The sequence below is a fragment of the Alligator sinensis genome, unplaced genomic scaffold, assembly GCF_000455745.1.
Source record: "Alligator sinensis unplaced genomic scaffold, ASM45574v1 scaffold126_1, whole genome shotgun sequence".
NCBI classification, from domain to species: domain Eukaryota; kingdom Metazoa; phylum Chordata; order Crocodylia; family Alligatoridae; genus Alligator; species Alligator sinensis.
This window is the reverse complement of record NW_005841842.1, coordinates 4,208,174-4,232,689: the sequence shown is the minus strand read 5'-3', so window position 1 is coordinate 4,232,689 and position 24,516 is coordinate 4,208,174. Positions and strand designations below refer to the sequence as shown.

General features: G+C 44.6%; 1 protein-coding gene across 3 annotated transcripts in view; it reads left to right on the top strand.

Moving 5' to 3' along the window:
- Positions 1-24,516, top strand: part of SLC6A18 (solute carrier family 6 member 18) — a 56,455-nt gene that overhangs the window by 22,783 nt on the left and 9,156 nt on the right. For all 3 annotated transcript variants that reach the window (XM_025205482.1, XM_006015695.2, XM_025205477.1), the window contains 4 exons: positions 15,598-15,710; positions 18,514-18,642; positions 19,535-19,691; positions 22,884-23,088. In XM_025205482.1, coding sequence (XP_025061267.1) covers positions 15,598-15,710; positions 18,514-18,642; positions 19,535-19,691; positions 22,884-23,088 — 604 coding nt within the window. The remainder of the gene's footprint in view (positions 1-15,597; positions 15,711-18,513; positions 18,643-19,534; positions 19,692-22,883; positions 23,089-24,516) is intronic.

The window sequence follows — 24,516 nt, the reverse complement described above, 5'->3', positions numbered from 1 at the left end:
TTAAGTGGAGCTGAGCCTGGAAAACTGTCCAGCCTACACCACGACCATCTTTGGTGTAAGTAAACAATCTTTTAATCAACCATTACGCGTCCGTAACTAATTCTAGCTCGCCACCGGTCTTCTTCGACCCCGCGTGCCCGGGCTGCTGGCCACAGCCCGCGTGCGCAAAAACGGGTCCGCATATCGCTCCTGGCTCGCACATGGTGACATGGACGAGATCGGGAGGTGGCCCACACACCTTCAAAGAGACAGAGCTGGGGTTGAGCAGGAGCAGGGAACAAGGAACAGGTGCTGGTTCTGCTGCCATAGAGCAGTGCCAGCAGCCCTGGGAGGAACCTCAGGGCTGGGCAAAGGATGCAGCAGGCTGTAGCTCTCTGCAACACTCATCTGTGGCCAAGGAGTAGCTTTGGCTAGGGGCAGGACAGGCAGAGGCTGCCTGGGTCCTGTCCAGCAGGGCACACAGGGCCTTACGGCCTCATGCAGATAGCACTGGCTCCTTCAGGTTCCCTGTGCAGTGTGCCCCAAGGCACAAAATGGCTGGAGGCTCTTATAGCATGCAGCTAGGGGCTGCTAGAGAGCAGCCCAGCCCTGGAGTAGAAGAGGTGGCCAGCCAGAAGCCCTGGGGCTAGGCTCTGGCCAACCCCCTAGAGACTGGGCAGACCCAACACTGAAGTCCCCACAATGAGCATTAACGTGTCTACATGTGTTAATGTACTTTAACTAATTGTGCCTAAATTTGATACTTGCTTTATACAGGTATCAAATTTAGGCATGATTAGCCTAAAATCACCATTTTTAAGGTGCATTAGGGATGCACGTGTAAACGCACACTCTTAATGCTCCTTAAATTGGGCTAATGTGCATTAAATGCCCATGTGTAGACACACCCCGTGATAATTATATGAATTAAATTTCTCTATTATCTTAAAATACAATCTATACAATTAGGAGTCTAGTCCAGTTTTCAGTCCCTCATGATTTTCCCATTGACGCAAATGGGAGTTCTGCACATATCGCAGGTGTAGGCTAGATATTGTGAAAGATCCAGCACTGCAGCAAGTAGCCAGGGCCTAATTTCCCTAGCTTGGTACCTCATTCCTCCTAGTTGGGACAGTTGGGTGATTTTGATATAATGTAGGCTTCTATCAGACCGTAAGTTTCTTCCCTTTGTGAGTAACAGAAAGAACATGTGAAACAAAACATAGTCCTTTTCCCTACCCCGGCCAACCTGTTCTCCACAGAAACCAACACTTCTCCTTCAGCTTCCTCCCACCATCACCATATTTAGGTAGAAGAATGAAGGGTGGGTCTTCATTTTATCCTTTCTGGAAACCATGGTATAGTGCCCCTCAGTAACTGCAGGCCTTTCCTGACCCAGGCCATATTCTTCCCTGCCATCATAGCTGTAAAAATCTTTACCACCTCTTGTTGGCCAGTCATCATTTGTCCTCTCCTGAGACTTTTCCATTTCTTACTTATTCAAAACTCAAGCAAGGCTCCTGTCTCTTCAGGCCTCCTTCTCCCAGACCCTTCACCCGGCTCCTCCCCTAGTATTCTGAAGGTAGAGTTCTACTCTAGACCTTGCCTCAGCCCTGTTCCACACAATACAGTGCTCTAACTTTTCTCTCTTTTGTGGCAAGGCTGCTCTTTAAGTTTCCTGGGTCTGCTTCTCATCAAGCCTCAATGTCTTGAATTTTAGTATATAGTTCTCAGGGTTCTTTTGGGAATTGTATTTCCCCAATACCCTTTCTGTGTGCTGAACTAAGCACAGTACTCTGTTTGGATTATAACTTCCCCTAAAGCTGTCCATCACATGAACCATAAAGCCAATTGCTAAACATAACAAAACTAGCATTGTATTGAAAGAGTCCCATTCGTTTCTCAATACCCAAATGAAAGATTGAATTACTGCAATATCATAACCCAAGATAGAATTAATATCCTCATTACACATTTTCATAGGTTTTTCAGTCCAAAGGTACTAGAATGCTTTTCTGGTCTGATCTCCTGTATGAGAGGCCATAGAATTTCACCCAAATGGTTTGCCTTAAGACCAATAACTCATGGTTGAGCTAAAGAGTATTTTGTAGAAACACATCTAATTCTCATTACAGTCATAAAGTGACCAAGCATTCATCAACCCCATGGGTAAGTGGTTCCAAGAGTTACTTATAAACACTGTTAAATTTATGCCTCATTATCCATTTAAATTTGCTCACAGACTGCAATCAGGTTCCCTCTTAATTCTTTCTCTGATCAGCAAAATAGATGGAGCTCCTTAAACCTCTCACTGTCAGGAACATTTTCCATTCTTCTTGGAAGTTTGTTCTTGGAATTCCTCTCTAAACAGTCTCCAATTTTGCAATATCCTGTCCAAAGTATAGATACCAAAATTGGATGCACTATTCCTTGTTTTTAGGCATTATGCTTGGTATCTGTGCAAGAAGACTGTGTATGCAGTTTTAAAAACAAGTTAGATCAATGATTCTCTACCAGGGTGCCATAGCACCCTGGGTGCACTGAGATCTTTTCAATGGTGCCTTGAGGTGCCATGCAATGTTAGCACTGTTAGGTGTGCAAGCCTGATTCACAAGATAAACGCAAAGATTTCAGATAGGAATTTATAGTGTTAAAAACATTCTGACCTATTGTGGTCTTTCTGAGTTCTTTGAATTGCTCTATTTTTCTGTTGTCACAAATCAAGTGGAAACTTAAGACTTGACATTTTCTGAAGGATGCATTGAGTCTTTTGAGGGGTGCCTTGAGTCTAAGAAGGTTGGGACCACTGAGTTAGACAAACACTTGAATAGGAGAGTTTAGATAGGGATAATCCTGCCTTGAGCAAGAGTTTGCACTAGATGACCTCCTGAGGTCCCTTCCAGCCCTTCTTTTCTCTGATCCTGGCCTCTCAAGTTCCACATAATCATGATTCATAAACTTATTAAACAGAAAATTATGTTAACTTGGAAATGCCTAATATTCATATTCCATCCAGGAAGAGCACACACCAACTGCTGCAGCTTCCTTAGCCTGACGAAGGGTTTTTGAACCCGAAAGCTTGCTTAATAACTATTCTCCAACCATTTGGGTTGGTCTAATAAAAGATATCAAATTCACCCAAGGAACCTTGTCTGCCTATATCCTTAGGCCAACACGGCTACAACCTAAACCCCTGTAATATTCATAAATTCATGCTGATTGGCATAAATTATATTACCTGCCAGCAGATAACCAGGGCATGAGCAATCAGGGCTTGACACTAAAGGGTCACAAGCCAGGAGATCAGCACCAAAGTCTCTGTCATGTTAAATACCCTTCTAGGCTCTGAAAGAGCTGCTGATTTATGAATAGGCATTCGTGGCCATGCAGGTAACTGAAACCAACTGGAAGTAGTTAGGCCGCTGGCAGCTAGGTCTAGTCAGGTAGTCAAGGCCAGCTGGGACTGGTCAGCCTGCCTGCTGCCCTGAGTTCTGACCTTACCACAAAAAAGCAGTCTTCAAACATTCATAGATGTTAAGGCAAGAAAAAGACTAAAAAACCTATGTTGCTTCTGGTAACAGGCTGCAGCATCTTACCTAGTGTACCAAGGTCAATAGCCTGTGTTTGACTAAAGCAGATCTTCCTGAAAACACCCAGTATCAGTTTGATGAACCTGAAAGATGGAGAAACTTCCACATCCCATGGTAGTTTGTATCAATGGTCTATCTAATTTCCCATTTGAATTGGTTCTGGCTTTATTTGTCAGCTATTTGTTCTTGTAAGGCCTTCTCAGCTAGAGTGAAGAATCCTCTGTTATTGAATTTCTTTTAATAAACTAAACATTTTTTTCTGCTTCAATCTCCCACCTTTAGGCTTTTGATCAAACCCTTGAATCAGGCTATTTTTCAATCTGATTTAAAATATGGACACCTGGAAATAATATCATAATTCAACAACTACTTTTATAGCATACCATCATCTTAACCCTAAGGCTGTGATGAAAGGTAGCAAGTAGGAAGATGACCTCTCCACCTTTTCTGTTAATCTTTTCAGCAGAATAGAATAACATCCACACTTAGGTCCCTAATAGGTAGAATAGGATCTGGCCCCAGAACTGTGAATAGTATTCTAGTATCAGTATAGCTAATGCTAAATACAGAGACAAAAATCACCTTTCTCCTCCTACTCGTTACTCCCATTTATATTTTTATGGATTATGTTGCTTTTTTTTTTACTACTGCATTATGCTGGGATCTTGTTTTCAGTTCAGAGGATAAGAGAACAAACATGTAACAGATGCTAGCTTGGAAGGTGCTTAGGTACTATGGTAACGAGCATCATATAAACATCTGTACAGAATATAATAAAGTAATCATGTGTTCCTTATTACTCCTAAATCCTTTTCAGAGTCAGTAAATTTTTTTTCCAGGATCCAGTTCTTCATTCTTTAGGTGTGGCCTTCATTCTTTAACTTTACATGTAGGAGTTTGCATTTGACTGTATTAATAGACATTGAGTTTTATTTGGCACAATTTATCAAGCAATCCTTGTTTGACAAGACCAATTTTTCATAAAATGGAGTGGGATTAGTTATATTCTTATCCTTCAATTTAATTTGAAACTCATATAGCCTTTCCCAAAATTTAGCCTGGGATGGACACCAAACTGTTCAGCCTTTATTTATCCAGATAATCCCACTTGTTTGGGGGGGTTTTTTGTTTGGTTTGGTTTGGTTTTTTTTTTTTAATATTGGCACAGCATTAGCTCTCTTCTAAACTCCTGGGATTTCTCTAGTTTTCCAAGTTTTACAAAAAATTTACATTAGTAGACCAGAAATTTCCACAGCCAGAAATTTCCCATACTCTTGGGTGTCACAGTATGTCTGTATTACCAGCTAATTGTATATTTGAGCTATAACATGTTCCCATAGCCCTCTATCCTTTATATTTAATGGTCACATACTAATGTCTTGAGGCAAGTACATCCTGACCTTGCAAGACCTGTTTTGGTTCTGGGTAACTACCTACACTAAGCTGCTGCTTGCTCCTCTGCCCCACTCTCTGGATGTGTCTACATGTGCATTTGATCTGAGAGCAGTTTATTCATGAGTAAACTACTCACGAGTAAATGCTCCCAGACAGGGTCTCGGGAGCAGATTTGCTGCTTATGGCAGCAATCTGCTCCCACCCCCACTGGTCCTTTACTGGGCCCCTGCAGGGGCTGGCAGGGAGCACTGGGCTAGGAGACAGCTGTCTCCTGGCAGGGGCTGGGGCATTGTTCCATGCCCCCAGTGGGCTGCCTACTGCCAGGGTGGGGACGATGTCCCCCTGCCCAGGACCAGAGAGCTCCTGGTCCCAGCTTCTCAGTCAGGGGCAGGGGACTTGGAAAGAGCTATTGGGGTGGGGGCAGGCCCCAGGCCCCTGCCCTGATCCACTGGTAGGGCAGCTAGCAGCAAGCTCCCAGCTGGGCGGGGATTCCCTGCCCAGCCGGGGACTCACTGCTAGCTGCCCACTGGCAGATGAGACAGGGGGTTGGGACCTGGGCCACCCCTGCAGTTCTTCCCAAGCCCCATCCCTCGATTGCCTAATTGGGGCATGGGGCTGGGATCTACTCCTGACCGAAAAAGTTCCCAACCCCTCAGGGGCCGGAGAGCCTGTTCCCTGCCTAGCTCTATGATCATGGAGCTCCTCACCAGCAGGGAGCTCCCAGCCCCACTCCCCGATTGGAGAGTGGGGGTGGGGAGATTCTTATTTCCCTGTCTGAACCCTGTGGTTGTGGAGCTGGTGCTGGCAGAGAAGGATCTCCCAGCCCTGGCCCTGTGGTTGCAGATTGGGTGCTGGAAGCTCCCTGCTGCTGGGGCAGGGGGCATTGTCCCTGAGCCCCAGTAGCAGGAAGCTCCTGAGGGCAGGGAGCAATCTCCTGCTGCCTGGTTGACTGGGAGCACATCTATTCCCAGCCAGGGGTCTACACATGTGCTACTTCACAGTTACTAATCATGAGTAAATTTGCTACTTGCATTTGTAGGTAGCAAATTTATTCATGGTTAGAGTCAATTACTGTGCAGTAGCATAGCCTTCAGCAACAGAGTTCAAGTACACTCAGTCCTCCATAGGCATGCCTGGAATCTGTATCTCCTGACCCATCTGCACACTGCCCTCTTGCCCTCTGCTCCTCAGAAGCCATATGCAAATTTTATATCATTATGTTTGGTCCTTAATCTTTCCTTTCCCATGTGGACTGCTCCAGGCTGACAGCACATAGCTACATCCTGCTCTGACAAGCAAAGGATTTCCTCCCAGCATGCAGTTGGCTGGCCAAAGGGACACACAAAAACTTCTGTGAATATATGGAGGGTCATTGTAACCAGAGTACAAGGGATACATAAACCACCACAATGCCATCTTGAGGCAGCCAGCCCTGGTAGGCATCCATCGGACTGAGCTCCAGCGCCAGGAGTGATTCAAGAAGCAATATGGCCAGTCTAGGGAGGCTAACAGGAGCTTCACTAGTGTGCCCTGCTCAATGCTCTTGCTCCACAGAGCTCAACAAGGAACCTGTCAGTGTCTGAGCATCAAGCCTTCCACTCTGGACAGACCCATTATCTTCAGTGCCCCGATCTATGGTATGACTTGAGTGGGGATTTTAAGCTCTGACTACAGTTAATTTGGATCCACCCATGATTCATCAGGAGCATCATCCTAAGCAAACAGTTTCAGTGGACATCCTGGGAGAATTCTCCAAGTACCTTTCCAGTGCTGAAATAATGGACTTCCTCACTGAAGCAGAAACAGTAAAGCCAATGCCTCAGCTCGGTGAGTGCTGCTTGCCAGGGTGGGCATTACTGCGCAGGAGGTTATAAAGGTTTCCTGTTGTATGGCCGGTGCAGTCGTTTTTAGGAAAGATTTCATATTCCCTGGGGGTTTATAGCATCACTGAAGTATGGAGGCCATATAAGGATTTTCCACAACTTGTGTCCTCTCTCCTCCTATCCCAGCACCCCCTCCTAGCCCACACAAACCAACATTATGCATTTCAGAGGGTTACTACTCTAATTATAAGGACAGGATCACAAACACCACAGAGTTAGTTCTATAATTTAAAAAAAGCATGGGTTGTTGGTAAATGGATTTCAAGGATGGCCCATTGTTCATCCCTTTACTGCAAACCTATGGCCCTGGATTACAGTTTTATAAGAGCAAGAAAACTGAAGTATTAGCTCTGTCTGAGAATTGTAGTTCTGTACATGCTAACTCTGGAATTGGAAGCAATACAGCTGTACTGGTGCTAGCACTGTGCCGTTCCTGGCCTATCTATCTTTGCTGAAAAGTAGGGCTTATTAGCATTACTGCAGCATGACACAAACATGGACTAGATATACCATCTCAGGAGCTGAGCCAGCTGTGGAGGAGCTTTTCCCCATATCTGCCTTGAGCCAGATACACTCATTGTATCCATTTGGGGTAAAAAACAACAGTTCTTACTGCTATTTTCTGCTGTACTGTGTTCCTCCTCACTCCTTCACTGGAAGATATCTCACTGTGGATGGCAACTTTTAGCAAAAATCCTGTTATAACGTTCCTGCTCACAACAACTGAGGATGTTTTCACTGGTTAAAATCTCACCAGTCAGTTTTTATCCCTCTGTCCTTTTGCAGGATGCTTATGGTGCTTTGACAGTTAAGGAAGAGATGCCCAACCCATGGCTATCTACCACCCACAGGTTAAATCAGCATTTTATCGATGTTCTTCCTGACTTTTTTCACCCTACTCCTTGGAGGTGATGCTTCCAAATTTGTACTGCAACTGGAATTACAGTAGTGTAGCCAGGATGGTCCAGTAATGTGAAATTTGTGAGGTAAGGTAATATCTTTTATTGGACCAGCCTGTATCTTGGTAGAGATGGGAGGCAAGCAGTCAGACTTCAAGAGCCCTTTGTCAGATCTGTGAAAGAAGTGGTCGCAGCTCAAACTAAGTGAAATTAACAGCAAAAAGAAGGTAACAGAGGGAGAAGTGAAAGATAAGTTAAGATGAGCCACAAAAACCAATGTCTCTGTTAACCCCGTGGTTTTAGGGTCCCATAAAATTGTGATTTCCATTTCCCTGGCCAATTTTCTGATGGTTTTGTGTAGATTTCTCTTGAGGATAAGCCCTGCAAGATCAGAGATGGCGTTGCTGTTTTATGACGTGTGTTCTCCCGCTGTCCTTTATCATATTTTCTGTGGGAGTCCATTCTGGAGCACAGACGTCGTTTAATTTCATCTACAGAGTTTCTGCTAGGCTAGGGCATTTGTTGAATTGGATGAGGTATATCACACATTGTGACAGGCATACATAGGATCCATGGATTCTGATGCTTTTGTCGTGGTATCTGTCAATTGTGGTGGCAGTGGAGATGTGTTGGCAGGTTTTGCACTTGCTGTCCTGGTAAGATCGTGTTCTTTTTGGTGTTTAGTCAGAAGAGAGGTTGCTTCTGATGGTGTGTTTGGCAAGGTTTGGGGGATATTTGAAAGTCAGGGAGAAGTGGGTGTTGGGAGGTATGATCTTCTTTGAGTATAGTTCATAATTGTTTAACAATTCCTCTTATAGTTTCCAGTGTGGAATGGGCAAGGCTGGGGGGGCGGGGTTCTTTTTGTATTGAAGTAGGTTTCTGTGGAGCGTGTCGAAGGCTTATAAAAAGATGCAGTCTATTTCCCTAGTGGAGTGTCCTTGTTGGGCTAGGATGTTTGCAGATTGTCAGTCAAGGAATTATAGTCTGTCAAGTTAGTTGATGGGGTAGACTTTTCAGACACATCTGTGTAACTGAGTACTGTAGACTTCTCCTTTCACTGTCATGTTGTGCTGTTACTAGGCTCTTTGAATTCTTCTCCTTCACATATTTTGGTAACCCCAGCTACTGGCCTGAAATTTTACCTCTCTTTTCTATCAGAAACTTCTAAAAGTTGTCTTTGGGGGACCCAGTCTGAAAGAAATTTAGGGCCCGATGCTATGAATCACAAGACAGGCACCCTACGTCACGGCCAGCTACTTTTGAAACTTGAAACAACCACTGCACAGTGAACTTAGCCTGAAGTCTACAACTGTTGCTGTGTTATCGCTGGCTGTTCAAAAGACTCACAAATAAGGAATAGCAGCCTACTACAATGAATTCTTTTTTTTTTTTTAACCCCTGAAGGAGGTGGGAAAAGATATACTCTTTGTAGCTATTTCTAGATGCAAAGGTCTAGCCAGTCTGCCCAGGAGCCTGAGTCTTGAGGCAGTGCAACTGAAATGAAAATGAAAGAGGCCATAGATTATATTGTCACAGGGTGCGTCTACACAAGATGCTTAATGCCCAGTAGACTAATTCTACTGCGCATTAGTGCATTGCAGCAAAAACCGTGCTAATGCGCTAATGCACAGTAGAATTAGTCTACTTTGCATTGTCACAAAAGACCATGTGTCTTTGTTACAACGCATTAATGCCAACTACTGCGCATTTATGTAGTACCTCATATTAGAAGTACTACACAACGCGCAGTGGCAACAGTGCATTAATGTATGTGTAGACATGCCCACTGAGATGTAAAGGAGGAGCATGAAATATAAGGAGCTGCAGCAGTACAGGAGAAGCAGAATGAGAGGCTGTTGGAAAGATTCTTGGACTAAGAAAACAATGAAAGGGATCATGAAATCATCAAATGGTGGTTGATGGTGTTTCTGAGCAGATCCCAGTTTCCACTGTTTCTCACGTAAGTGTCAGTCCCTCAACTGGCAGCAGTAACTGCTCCTCTAGCCTCTCTAGCATAGCCCTAAATCCTGCTGACTCTTCAAGAATTGGAAATGTCTGGAGATTCTTGGACAATGGACAATTCCAGCAGCGGGGATGGCTGAAAAGCATCTATACCAACAGCCCTGGAATGGGCTCTAGATGGGGAAAAAAAAGGAAGCAGGAAAATAAATGGGGAAATGCAGGCAGCAGAAATGACTGCCATTGAGGCTGCTTGTAGGGTATTTTTTTTCTTTGGCAATTTACATTAACACCATGCACCTCATTTTCTAACTTTATATCTCTCAGCAGGTGCCTGGTACAATTGCACTGTTCTTTGGGTTCCCCTTGGTATTTTTACTGGTTTAATAAATTCTGTTTTTGTACAGAGCATTCAGTGTTGTCCACTTACTTGCAAGGAAATGAAAAGCTTTTGCTGCACATGTGGCTGTTACTGAAGAATCAGAAAACACAAATCAGTATACAAAACTAAATGATATGGTATCCCAGGAGTTCAAACTCACAAACGAAGAGATTTAAGCCTTCTGTAAATGTTGGCCATAAAGTGAATCAGATGCAATATGGTCTCTGAAAATTAGAGCTGCCACTGCCTCCCATGCACTCTACACTATTTCATGCTGAAATAACTTACACACGAGGTAAAAAATTAGTACAGCAAGTCCCACAGCAACACACAATCAAGAAAGCAACATGTGCATTTGAAATGAATTACTCCTTAGCATGACCCAATGTAGCCAGGATCATAAACACATATAACACCCTTAATTTCCCCTGCTCCCTTTGAATCTGTACCAGTGTTGGTGAATGTATTGTCTGGTTGTGTGAGCTGGTAAAGGAAACCATCAGTTTCAAATGCTTCCTTCTAGCCTCCCAGACATTGTGCAGGGCAAAACAGATCACACTCGTCTATACCGCATTTGCCATTTATGTCCACATGTGTTTTTTGACACAAATGCCTTTGCCTTTTCCTTGTCACCACAAGCCAGTTGCTAGAAGGCCTCTACCTCATGTCCTTGTGGATGCCTGGGATTCCCTGCCCCCAAATATCTTAGCACCAGACACTTATGCCGGGAGTACAAGTGTGTAAATGGGAAGCTAGAGTTTTAGCATAAGTGCAGTAATGCAACATAGATACCTGGATCTACGTTTGCCTGACCTGAGCTCCTGTTGGCATAAGCCAGGGTGTGGGTCTACCTTGTACTGCAGATATATCCTAAGCAGTCTATCTAACACTACCTTTTATTGCAGCTACAGATGTGGTGCAAAAAAGGGTAGGGACATCTATTTGCTTGCCACTTGTAGCACCATAAAAATCTGTAATATCAGGCAATGCCTGTTTCTGCCTTAAATCTCCCACTTCTTAGGCAAGTGCCAGGATAAAACAAGATGGCCATCCTCCTCTTTCAGCAGTTAGTATCTGCTAGTCACGATTTTTTGCCAAGCTATAACTTTAGGACATAAGTTCACTAAGGTATTTACATAAGGAAAGATTTACGCAGAAGCAGATCCAGAATTTGGCAAAGGGGGTATGGGAGCAGCTCCCTGCACTGCTGGGGTGGCTACACCCCAACTGCCAGACTCTTTTTCCTTCCCCCACTGGTACAAGCAAACCATGCCAGAGCCTCAGGGGACTTTTTTTAGAAGTCCCCAAAGCAGGTAAGAATCCCTCCTTTCCCTCTGCACCACATCGCCTCCCATCTCCTTCCACCCTCCCCTGTCTGCAGCTGTCACTTTTCCCCCTGTCCCAGGACTGGGGCAGCTTCCAAGCCACTTCTACCTGTTCCAGCCAGGCTATGTAGGGGCTGGGCTGAATTGGGATTGCAGTATCAGCAGTGATGGGTGTGATGGGTTCCCCCACTCTGACAGATCCACTGGGAGCAGCTGTAGGGAGCAGGAAGACCCAGCTCAGGGAGGGGGAATTCCTGCCCATAGCCACCACTGCTGTTGTTATCCCAGCTGAGCACAGCCCCCATTCAGCCTGGCTGGAGTGGGCAAGGAGAAGCTCTGAAGTTTCCCTGGCCTGGGACAACAGGGAAAGCAGCAGTGGCAGGCAGGGGAGTGGAGGGGACATGCCTCTGGGGGGAAGGGAAGAGGGATTCTCATCTGCCTTGGGAACTTTAAAAAGTTTCCCAGAGGGTCCTCTGGGGTGGTCCAGTCTAAAAGTGGAGTGTGGTCGCACTAGTGCATCCTCTTTGGATCCACTCCTGGACATAACAATCCAGCCAATTTGTGTCTACCGGACATACTCAGTAGCTTTGTGGATGCTTAACTAATACATTGAAAAAAGCAGACCCCATTGTTCATTCTGTGCATGATACAGAATCACTGGGTTAGAAGGGACCTCAAGGGTTATGTAATCCAACCTACTGTATGAATGCAGGGTGTGTAATTTCTGTATTGTTTCATATGCAACACAAGCTAACAAGCAAGAGAAGGGCACATCTACACAAGATGTGTACTACAAAGTTGCCTAATTAGCTCCAGAGCAAACATCTCAGCATCTACATGTGTGAATCTATTAGATCGCAGGAAATTAATTAACTAATTAACTCCGTAAATACAAGTACTATCCTGCTGCAGAGTTTTTTACTCCACAGCACTGCATGTGTAGATGCCGATACAGCTGGCTGGGCCATAAGGGTGCTTCCGTGTCAGGGCTGCCTGCCTGCTAGTCCTGCACTGGAGCACCCTCCTGCTCCAGCCAGTCCCTCCACAGTGCATTGAGCCAAGCCAGAGCAGCACTGGCCTGGCAGGCTAACCCTCCCCAGGGCCCCCTGGCAGACAGGGCTGCTCTGACCTGGCTCAATGTGCTGCGGTCCCAGGTACATGTTCAAATAGCATGTCCAGGAGCAATAAGCTCTGATGCAAGATGTGGTGGAGTTTATTGCTCCACATTAATTGTTGATGTGGCCAAGGAATACTTAAGGCAAGCAGCGGTATATACCACCTACTATCCCACCCAGAACTAATCCTTACCACTAGTTCAACCTTCTAACACCAGTGAAAGGACCACAATCTTAACACATCCTAGTGAGAATGCTATTCATCCGTTTTCCTTTCTAAATTCTACCTATCCCCTCCAAACCAAAGCTGACCAAACACCTCCTGCTGTCAACCATCTCTCATGCATAATTCTGTAAAACTCCACATACTTGGTGTGAAGAAATCCTGCCCCCTGACTCCAACCCTCACTTGGGTCAGCCCAAGTGACCCCTCTTTCTCCTTGCTTTCTTCTTGGTTCAGGCTGGTCAATCAGGTGAACTGGCCAGATAAAATTCCTACGGGAAGGGGGAAGCCCTCTCTTCCTTACATCAAGCATTTTGAACACTACAAGCAAGCACCTCAGGCAGCTGCCTGGTGATTTCTGTAAGTAGAAACCTGGAAACCTGCCAGAAGTTAGGAATTATGTGTAGGCCAGTTGCATCCTAAAAGGGTCACCGTATCCAATCTCTATAAAGACTCACATTGCTTTTGTTTGCTCAGTGTATTCTGACTTCCCTGTTCTACCCCTGCTCTCAACCCCAATCAATAAAGGTGTCAGGTTACAACCTGCAGTGCTGGGCACTGAGAGAGAGAGAGACCTTCCACTCCATGCTTGGCCAGTAAAGTTTGTCTTTCTATTTTCCCTCAGTTCTACCTGATGCTGTCTTGGGATGCTTCGGGCTGAAAGAAGCACCCAGAAATATTACTGTGGGCAAAGCACTCCCCCAAGGTTCACAGGTTCCATGTGCCCCAGGGTGAACAGAGCCCTAACAGAGACCAGTGGTGGCAGCGTTACCCCAGGCTTGCAGGGGTACAGCCAGCTGTAGGCTCCCTGAGAGAGACTCCCAAAGTGAGGTTTGGGGCCTGGCACAGTGAGGTGGGTGGCCCTGCATAGTAGCGCCCCCTACTGTGCTGCCACACTTGGTTTTAAAGTGAGTGGAGACATTGCTCCCTGAGCTGCTGTTATTAAGGTTGTATAGCATATATGGTCACATAATCCTATGTTACATGGTCTTGCTTATTTTAAAATGTTGAACTTCTGTAGAAAGTGATTCATCGTTATTGTGCAATAGGACTATATCATCCACTTTTTTTTCCAAATGCAGAACAGAAATAATTATTTAATATTCCTTCCTTGTCTGCACAATTGACAATTATACTGTCTTCAACTAATAGTACACTTATGCTAATGTTTGTTAGGATTCCTTTTTGTTTCAGATTACTTTTTTTAAAGATGCCTTCCTACTAGTCCCCCCTTACATTAATCATAGGTTTTTTTGTACCTTTAGCATCCTGTATCAATTGTCTGCACTTTTTAACTTTTAATTTAGATTTATTACTGTCAACCTTTCCCTTTTTCCTTTAATTTTATGTTGTCCTTTTTTTCCAAACTTGTTGTTCATTTTTCTCTATCCCCTGCAATTAGGATATTTCCACTCATGTGTTCTTCTTACATGGGGTCTTGGGTAGAGGAAGAGGGGAGTTGCAGGGGTTGGGACAGGGTCACAGTTTTTAATTTGCATTACCCTGAAACATGGATTTAGGAGACTGGAAAACACACTTTGTTCCAAAAATGTAAAGAAGCTTATATAAAATGTTAGCATACACAGCTGGTGCCATTAAGAACACAATACTATAATAGCTGCTCTCCTTATGTAAGCCTGGGCGCAACACTACATGCGCCCTCACCTGAATAATGGGATCCTGGGGTACCCGGTAGCCAGTAGCCCTGCCCAGCCCCCTTGGGAAGCTGCTGCAGTGCCCCTGAGCGGAGAGCCTCCCCTTACAATCAAGCACCCTCGCAGACAATTCTCAAACTATTTACAAGATTTAATTATTTACAACATAAATAATCATTAAATAAGCACATGGATATACCAATTAATAAACCCTCAAGAACTTATTTACACAGTCTCACTTGCACATGGTGTACTAGGGATCCTGTGTGCGCTGCCCCTGGCAGAGTATATCAGGGAGCGGGACTGTCTGTGTCCCTGCACATGGTCTGTGAACGCTCCCTAGCGCTGGTGTCCGTCCCCCGCCCCCGGCTCTGCTGTGCTCACCCAGCCACACCGGCTGCAGTCTGGGCTTTCCAGGCTTGGATTCTCCACACAAGCAGTCCCTGCCTGCTCCTGCCGCTGCAGCTTCTCCACTGCTGCTCCTGCAGGCCTCTCTCAGGGGCTCTCCAAGGGACCACTGTGCTGAGACTCTGAATCTGGTCTCCAGCCGGTCCCTCAGCCCCCTCTCTCTCTCTGGTTCCCCCCGCAGGAAAAACTGCTCCCGTTTTATCCAAGCCTCTCAGCCAATCCCAGCTCAGGGCCCTTCCTGGGCTTTTGCTAACGGCTCTCTTTCAAAATTTTCCTGGGGTTATATCACCCCTTCCACTTCCAACAGGGCTGTTTCCAAAACAGCTTCACTTGCCCTCAGAGCCTACAGTGTCCCCTCTGGGAGAAACTCTGTCTCTCTGCCAGGCAGCCCTTCCCATTCTGTTCAGGTGGGTCCATTTTTTAAAGGTTGCTACACTTAGATCTAGTAATATGCATATAAATAAATCAATTCAAAATTATTAAGCAAAATGTAATATTATGTCCCTGTAAACTATCTGAAATAGCAGGTATGCAATTGTATGTTACAATTACTTTTTTGAATGAGATTTTAAAAACCAACAGATTCCAGAATCCATGAGTGAGTTTGGCCTAGTTAGCTAAACACAATTTCTGTGAAAATACTGTGGCAGCAGCGTGCACTTTTCAGTTCACTGAAGTAGGATCCCATTCATGAATCATAGAATGACCTGGGAGAATAAGGGGTAAAAGACCATAGCAAATTAGAAGTCAAGTCTAATATGTATGTGTGTTTCAACTGTTTCAGCTTAACATTCTAAAAAATCCCCGGGTGTGGCTTGATGCAGCCACCCAGATTTTCTTCTCTCTCTCTCTGGCTTTTGGAGGACTCATAGCATTCTCAAGCTACAACCCACCAAAGTAAGTACACCTATACCTCTGATAGGTTATCTTCCCTGGTTGTTGTAGTCTTTTACAGAAATCATAGAGATTATAGTTCATAGAGATCAGAGAAATAGGGCTGGAAGGGACTTCCAGAGGTCATCTAATCCACCCCCCTGACTGAGGCCAGATCATCTCTATCCAAACCACCCTATACAAATCCATAATCTAACCTCTTAGTAAAACTACTGTCAACCCTGACACAACATAAGACATAACATCCTAACCAGCCACAACTAAAGCAGAAGAACCATGGCAGCCAATGACTTGCTTCTGTAAAAGGTTGTTAATATACACTCAAGAGATCCCAGATAGAAGGCCATGGCCCCTGGAACAGACGAAGGCAACCCCACCCCATACCAATTTGTCCATGGGGTAAAATTCCCTCCTGAACCCAAATATGGTGATTAGTCTGACCCTGCATGGAGGGGCAAGACCCTTTAGCCAAGAACCTCTGGCTTTAAGTCCCAACAGGAGCACTGGCACACCCCAGGAAAAATCCCCAGCCTTGACTGCAGCCAACACTCAATGCCTCTGAGGAAGGCTTTTTAAAAACACCCTGACACATGTAGCAGAAAGGAGAGATGGCAACCAGGAAAGCCCAGAAACATGGGAACTATATAGATTTTTAAGCTGTCAAAACTAGTATTTGGTTAAGATACTTGCAAACATGTCCAGACTGTAAATCTGTATTTCAAGTGGATTAGGTACTCAACCTCTGGTCCACAGAGCCAAGCCAGCTGTCCTGTGGGGCTCCTTACAGGTCTGGAAATTTGGCAGTGGGGAAGCCATGCTGCCCTGTTCCCTTGCTGTCAAATTTTTGGACCCATGGGAAGCCCTGAAGGCCAGATAACATGGCCCAATGCACAGGGCCAGGCCAGCAAATAGAGCTGTGTTGCAGCCAGATCTGGCACAGGGTGCTGGGCCAGCAGGTGGGTCCATGCCTGTAGACCAATCCTGATGTAATCCCCATGCTAGATCTGGCCCACGGATCAACTCCAAGTCACACATCCAACCTGCAGGGCCAGAAGGTTGAGTGCCACTGGATTCGATGATGGAAATTAAAATGACCTATTTTAAACCTCGAAAGATAATATGCCCCTCATCTAAATCTTGAGCATTTGCAAGAATATCCTGAATATGGTTTCTCAAAGACACTTGGCCTTTTCCTCAGCCGTCTTTGCTTCTTCGAATTTGATGAAGACTGTAGGGGGATTTGATAACTGCCTTCAAATACTAAAAGGGTGATTATAGAGAGAATGGAGATGGGCTTTTCTCTGTGGCCACAAAAGACAGGACTAGGAGCAACAGCTTCAAGCCACAACAGAAGAAATTTACGCTGGAGATTAGGAGGAACTTTCTGACTCTGAGGGCGGTCATGCATTGGAACAGGCTTCCTAGAGAAGTTGTGGAATCTCCATCCTTAGAAACTGTCAAGAGCAGGTTGGACACAGACACTTGACTGAGATAGTTCTGCCTTGAGCAGAGGGCTGGCTAGACTAGAGGACTTTTCTATGCTCCTAATTATTTAATGTGTTATATAACAGTGCACTGAAAATATGACGTGGTTAACTCAACACTGAGCTGTACCAAGAGCATGAAAGGCAATTCATGACCTGGAAGCTAGTTTACAAATGTATCATGACCTCTGTTAAGGCTCAGCCACCATTCAGATAAAGTTGTAACAAATGATTTAGGAAGAAATGCTGTTTTTTCTTTCATTCTTCTTGTAGCTTAAAAGATCCCCAGCAATGTAGGGGAAACTTTCACAAAAATGTACTGTATGAGAGCAAGCATACCACACTCCAGGAAAAAGTAAATTTTTGAGAAAATCTTACAAAAAAAGAAAGCCCCTTACTAAAACAGAAATATATATGCAACTTAAGCAGAGCATAAAGCTCAATTTGTGAGGAACAAATCTTGGTCATGAATTCTGGAAAAGTTTTTCTATAGTTTCAAGTGGAGCCAGCTTTTGATCCCAAATGGAAGTCAGTTACTACATTTTTTCTACACATCATGCTGTCTTGTGGGGGTAGGAATGTAGACATTGGTGACTGTTACTGGAAAGAATGCAGCCCGTTTCTTCTCGTTCATGTGGGTGTATGTAACAGGGTTTCCTAGATTCTACTGCTAACACCACTCTGTAACAAGCAGCCCTTCAGCCTTATAACAAGAGTAACCTATTTATTTACTGCTTCTCACCCTTTTTGAAGCTATTCCCATCACAAAACAGGGCACCCATAGCCTTCTGCAGAATGTGGATGTTCATAGCTTCCCTTCCCTCTTGCAGCCACCCCAAATCTCACTTATGAAACTTGTCAGCCACTCCAGCCTTATGAGGTGCTCATCTCTCATAGACTAAAGAGGCCAAACTGTAGGAGGATATATTGTCCCCTATCAGCATGCAGGCCCCCTATGTCTTCCTCCAAACTTTTATGTCCCAAGACTCTTTTTTCAAAGCTGAAGCATATCAGTATACAACCCAGGTCAGTCTCCCATTCTCAGCTGTTACATCCTGGCCACTTTTCTTAACTTCACCATCTGCGCTTGGCCCAGTTCTAATATTCCACTATAGCCAAACAATCATGCCTCTGGTATCTGAAAACCACCACTTGCTCCATGCATCCTGTTCCCCTGGGTGCCTGGCTGCCTTGTTACACCTGTGAGATTTATGGATTAAACTGTAGGATAATGATTAAAAACAAACTGTATTGCTAACATATATGAGTGGAATAACCGCTGCCTTGCTTTGTAAATATAGTTCATTTTATTCTCTTTCTAGAAATGACTGTGAAAAGGATGCTGTGACAGTAGCTGTTGTAAACAGCATAACATCACTGTATGCTTCCATACCAATTTTTTCTGTTTTGGGGTTTAAAGCAACTACTAGTTACTGGGACTGCCTGGACAGGTAAGACACTTTGTTTTTCAGATGCTGTGCTGCTGCCTATATGTTTAGATTGATAATATGGGTATTGCAGAAACATAAAATACAAAGATTAAAATTTCTACTGAAGGGGAACAAATGATATAGATATAGATATATATGAGCTGTTCCTCTTCAGTAGAAACATAATATTTGTATGTGTATATGCATGCACGTGTGCGCACACACACACACACATATATATACACATAGAGAGGAAGCTGAATATAAAAATGTTTATGGCATAAAGACAATAAAACAGTACTGATCATAATTATTAAACGCAAAACAAATAAACAAACACTAAAATAATTCATCATCATCGTCATCATTTTTTTAAATTAGTTACACCTGGAAGCTCCTTTCAGAGTTCAGTGCTAAACTGTACTAAGTGATGGGCAAACAAGTAGTTACTTTTTCTGCCCAAAAGGGCTTACTGTGCAGGTTAGTGACAAGACACAGCAGGTGAGAGTGAGGGAGAAAAAATGAGATAGCAACTATATGAGCATGTGTTTTACCTAGACTAGCTGTGCATGTGGCATCTGCATGAAGGAGTCAGCAGACAGTATTATATAGTTAAGCCCAATATTTTTCTGCTAGCAATTTTTATATCAATATTCTCACTTAACAATTTGCATTTCTTTTATAACCTATATTACATAAAATGGAATACAATTCCTTATGAATATTCGAAAGAATGTATGCTGCACCATAAATATCTATAGTTCTGAATGTTGCCAAATCAGTCTGCAGTTGATAATGATCTGTGACAAACGAGTCTGTAATCTCAGTGTAATGTAGCTATAAACTAAATATATCAAAAACAATTCCTGTAAACTCAATACAAAATGCTTAAATGAGTTGACTTCTCCAACAGGAACATTATTAGTATCATCAATGCATTTGATCTTCCGGAGCAAAGCATCCTGAGAGACAACTATACAACCTGGTTTGAATCCCTGAACTTAGAATATCCAGACAAAATTGCTAGTCTCAAATTGAAAACGTGCAACCTTCAAGAATTTCTTGATCAGGTACCCTACTTGCTTCCTACAGAATGGCCCTGAGACAGAAATGTTAAGGACTTGAGTTACTTTTGAAAGAAAGATTTAGAAAGCATAATGTTTTACTGCACTTGGAAATCATATATTAAGAATACTCTGGATGCTTACCAAACCAATCACATTTTGGTTTGTTTCTAAATTTCCAGCACCAGTACTGCTATGAAATGACTTGAGAGGGAATTGACAAAAATCCTTTCCCATCCCATCTCCCGATTGGCCTTGTACTAACATTCAATTCTTTCCTTATTCCTCCTCTTGTCCTCTTTCTCTGTTGTGGCTCTCCCCCCTCACAGCACGATCCTACTCTCCTCTGTCCTGTCTCAAATCACAACATCCCTTAACCCCATCTGTCTATTCAGTTTTGCCCCCTCTCTGTTATTACTTTCACCACTAAGGTCATTTGATGCACTGCTTCCACTTGGTTCCTGGAGTCCCTTTCTGCCAGGTCCACTACAGATTCTCTTCTATCTGGCTTCAGTCCCTCGCACTCAGTCAAAACTGTTCTTGCCAAGGTCTCTATCTCAGACTAGAGCTCAGAACCAGTACATCCTCCTGCTCTTCCTGGACCTGCCTGCCCATCGGCATTGATCCTAGAACTCCTCTTCTCTCTTTGCACGTCCTGTTTGAGTAACCTCATTTAACAAAACAAATTCAGCTCCCATCACCATGTGTATAGCCCACAGATCTACTTTTCTACTTCAGACCTGTCCAATCTAAAATTGCAGCCTGTTTTTCTGGCATGCCTTCATGGTTGTCTAACCATCTCTATAAGCTCAAAACAGGGCTTTCAAATCCATCCTCCCACCCCCAAAAGCCCTCATGCAACCCTCTGTCTCTTTCATGGTGAACACCATCCCACTGCCACTTAGATACATCACTTGGGTCTCTTCTTTGACTCCAGGTATCTATCTCTCTAGGTCTTCACATCCACACTATATTTAAGTCTTGCAGACAAGGTTCTTTGGGTGAATCTGATATCTTTTATTAGACCAACTTAAATAGTTGGAAAACAATTATAAAGCAAGCTTTTTCGGGTTCAAAAACCCTTCATCAGGCTAAGGAAGTTTCAGCAGTTGGTGTGTGCTCTTCCTCGATGGACTGAGAAGTAAAGAAGCCAGCGGCTGGGCTGGTGTGCATACAAGACAGGTAGTCAGTGAAGATGTAGACTGAGGAGTCAATGGATGAGAGACAGGCTGGGTGCAGGGGAGAGAAGGGGGATGAATAGTGAAGTACCCGGGGAGTCAGATGTCAGGCAGGTTATAATGTGTCATAAATCCAATGTCTATGTTTAGTCCATGATTTTTAGTGTCCAGGAGGTTGATGAAGTGGAGTTCATAGGCTCATCCCTGGGAAGTGTTTTGTAAGTTTCCTTTGAGAATCAGGACTGAGAGATTGGAGAGAGAGTGGTTTTCTTGTGAGAAATGTGCCCCCACAGGTAATTGGGTATTGCTGTCTTTGATAGATTTCCGGTGTGCGTTCATTCTGGTGCGCAGATGTTGTTTGGTCTCCTACATATTTTCCAACAGGGCATTTGGTGCACTGGATGAGATATATTACATTTCTAGAGGTGCAGCTGTAAGATCCGGGGATGCTGATGTCTCTGGTCCAGGCAGGTCAGAAGGCAGAAGGCATGGGTGACCACCACGATGCCACAGAGGTTTCTATGTGTACATGTTGCGGAAGGCATCCTTCAGGAATTGCTCCAGGAAGGTCCTCATGCGGGGTGCCATGGTGAAAGTGGCCAAGCCACAATTGATCTGAGCCTTCAAAAGGCTGAGAAACAGGCGGCAGCACTGGTAGAGGGGATTAGGGGGGCTGCAGCCACCCCAAAATTCACTGTAGCCCTCCCAGTCCCCCTTCCAGCATGCCCCCTGCCCCAAGTGCAGTGCAGCCCAACCCCCAACCTGCCAGGAAGAGCCCAGTGCTGCCCCCAGACCCTGCCCACAGCAGCAGCCTGTTACAGCAGGAGCTGCACCCCCTATCCCATGCCCCTCCCCAGCTGTGCAGCATCTGCCTCTGCCCCAACCCCACACCCTCCCTCACCACCAGTGGGGGGCCAGATTGAGGCCCCACTCAACCCAGACCCTGGGGCCAGGCTCTTCCTGGCAGGGGGGCTAGGTGGCGTTGCACTGGGGGCAGGCGGCGGTGGTACTGGGAGGGGAGTTGCCGGGGGAACTATGAAAAATTTTGGGGTGGTTGCAGTCTCCCCATAGTTCCCCTCCCCGACCCGCTGCTGCCTTCCCTGAGTGCAGCCCGGCCTAGCCCCACCCCCACCCCCACCGTGCCCAGCGCCTCCTTGGCCCAGCAGAGTTACCTGCTGCTGATGCAGTCGAGGTCTTGGAACATATCCCTATTTGTTCTCTTGTAAAGTGGGTTTCCTTTATGAGAATTTGAGTTATGCGCAGTTTTTCAGGAACGCATGTACTGCATAAAGCAAAGGGTACCTACATTTAGAATTTATTTTATTATAGTGATTGAGGCACTGGTAGGCTTCCAAAGTGCTTTAAAACTGTAAATATAGCAGTAAAACATTGTGTTCATCTGTTACCTACCCTTTCATTTTAATCACGGATTTGGGGGTTTTAATCAAAGAATTTGGGATTTTTTTAGAGGAAAACCAGGATCTCTGGTATTCACATACTTTTCATTGATCATAGTCATCTTTCACAGACCCCTTAGGCATAGTCTGTGGACCTCTGAAGAACTGCAGACCACGAGTTGAAAACCACTGCACTAGAGAAGGGGGAGCCAGTGAAGGGTTGCAAGAGAGATGAGTGACATGAAAGCTGTATTCCACATAAGGTTCAAAAGAGCTACTCATTATGTAAAGCATCTGCAAAGCAAGGGATTTATTTAGGGAGCTGAATTTAGGTACTCATCTCCTCAATTCATAGATTTTATGTCCAGATGAGATGACTGTAATAATCTAGGCCAACCTCCTGCACATTACCTGGCATAGGACTTCCCCTAATCAGTTCCTGCTTTCAGTTCCATAGCTGTGCTTGAACTAGAATGTATCTTTAAAAAAAATCCAATCCCAAATTTTGACCTCATGGTTCAGAATTTGAATGTACCATATGTGCATGTATATGATATTGCAATATGTTTGTAAAATAAATCTAAGTGCTAAGATGCCCTATTATCTATTTGTCAATTCCACAGAGTGCATCTGGAACTGGCTTGGCCTTTATTGTTTTCACTGAAGCAATTATTCTGATGCCTGGGTCACAGGTCTGGGCTATCCTGTTTTTTGTAATGTTGTTCAGCCTGGGTCTTTCTTCTATGTTTGGAAATATTGAAGGAGTCTTTACTCCTCTGATGGAGCTTAATCTTATACCTAAATCTGTGCCCAAAGAAGCTATATCTGGTAAGACAACTGTTTTTGTTTTCTTTGCTTTTCTCCCAGAAACTCATTAACACTTACCTATTTAATACATATTTTGGGGGGAATTAGTTATCTAAAATATTTGTTCACAATGCAAACAATAAATTGGCTAGCATGTAAGGGTATTGGAACTGCTTAATTTGCTTTCTTAAGTGTCTTTGTACCAATTAGATAGCATGGTTATACCAGGCGTTGCCTGACTGCAATCTTATCCAAATCCTTCAAGCTCTTTTTCTTAACTTGTGAGCACAACTGAGTCTTGAAAAAATGCTGCTAGTCTTGGTATGAATTTCATTTTGTAGGAAATGTTACAACCAACTTAATCTTTCTAATGAGAATCATAGATTTAATAGATTTCATAGACGTTAGGGCTGGAAGGGATCTCGGAAGATCATTGAGTCCAGCCCCCTGCCCCAAAGGCAGGAAGCCAGCTAGGGTCAAAGGATCCCAGCAACATAAATGTCCAAATGTTTCTTAAGAGTCCAAAGTAGGTGCTTGCACCACCTCTGGAGGGAGTCTATTCCAGGCCTTGGGGGCTCAGACAGTAAAGAAGTTTTTCCTTATGTCCAGCCTGAAATGATCTTGGAGGAGTTTGTGACCATTCAATCTTGTCATCCCTTGGGGCGCTCTGATGAACAGGCATTCCCCCAGATCCTGATGTACACTCCTTATATACTTATTGGCAGCGACCACGTCCCACCGAGCCTGCGGTTTTCCAGGCTGAAGAGTCCCATGGCTCTCAACCTCTCATCACAGGGCCTGTTTTCCTGCCTTCTGATCATGTGCGTGGCTCTCCTCTGGACTCTCTCAAGCTTCTCCACATCCTTTGTAAATTGGGGAGCCCAGAATTGGATGCAGTACTCCAGCTGTGGCCTCACCGAGGCCAAGTACAGCGGGAGGATGACATCCTGGAATTTGCTTGAGACGCGTCTATGGATGCAAACCAGAGTTTTGCTCGCTTTACCAGCTGTGACATCGCATTGGTGGCTCATATTCATCTTGTGGTCAATCATGACCCCCAGGTCCCTTTCGGCCATGATGCTAGCAAGTGTAGCACTACTGAGCCTATAAGCGTGCTGCAATTTTTTTTTTTCCCCCAAGGTGGAGTACCTTGCATTTTTCAGTGTTGGATGTCATCAGGTTATCATCCACCCATTTTCTGAGCCTGCTGAAGTCGGCCTGAATCACCAGCCTATCCTCAGTTGTGGACGCTTTACCCCAAAGTTTGGTGTCATTGGCGAACCTAGCCAGTCCGCTTCTGACCCCGATGTCTACATCATTAATAAAGATGTTAAAGAGTATAGGCCCAAGGACGGAGCCGTGGGGGACCCCACTGGTCACGATGCACCACAACGATTTACTTCCATCTATTACCACTCTCTGGGTCTGACCTCAGAGCCAATTCCCCAT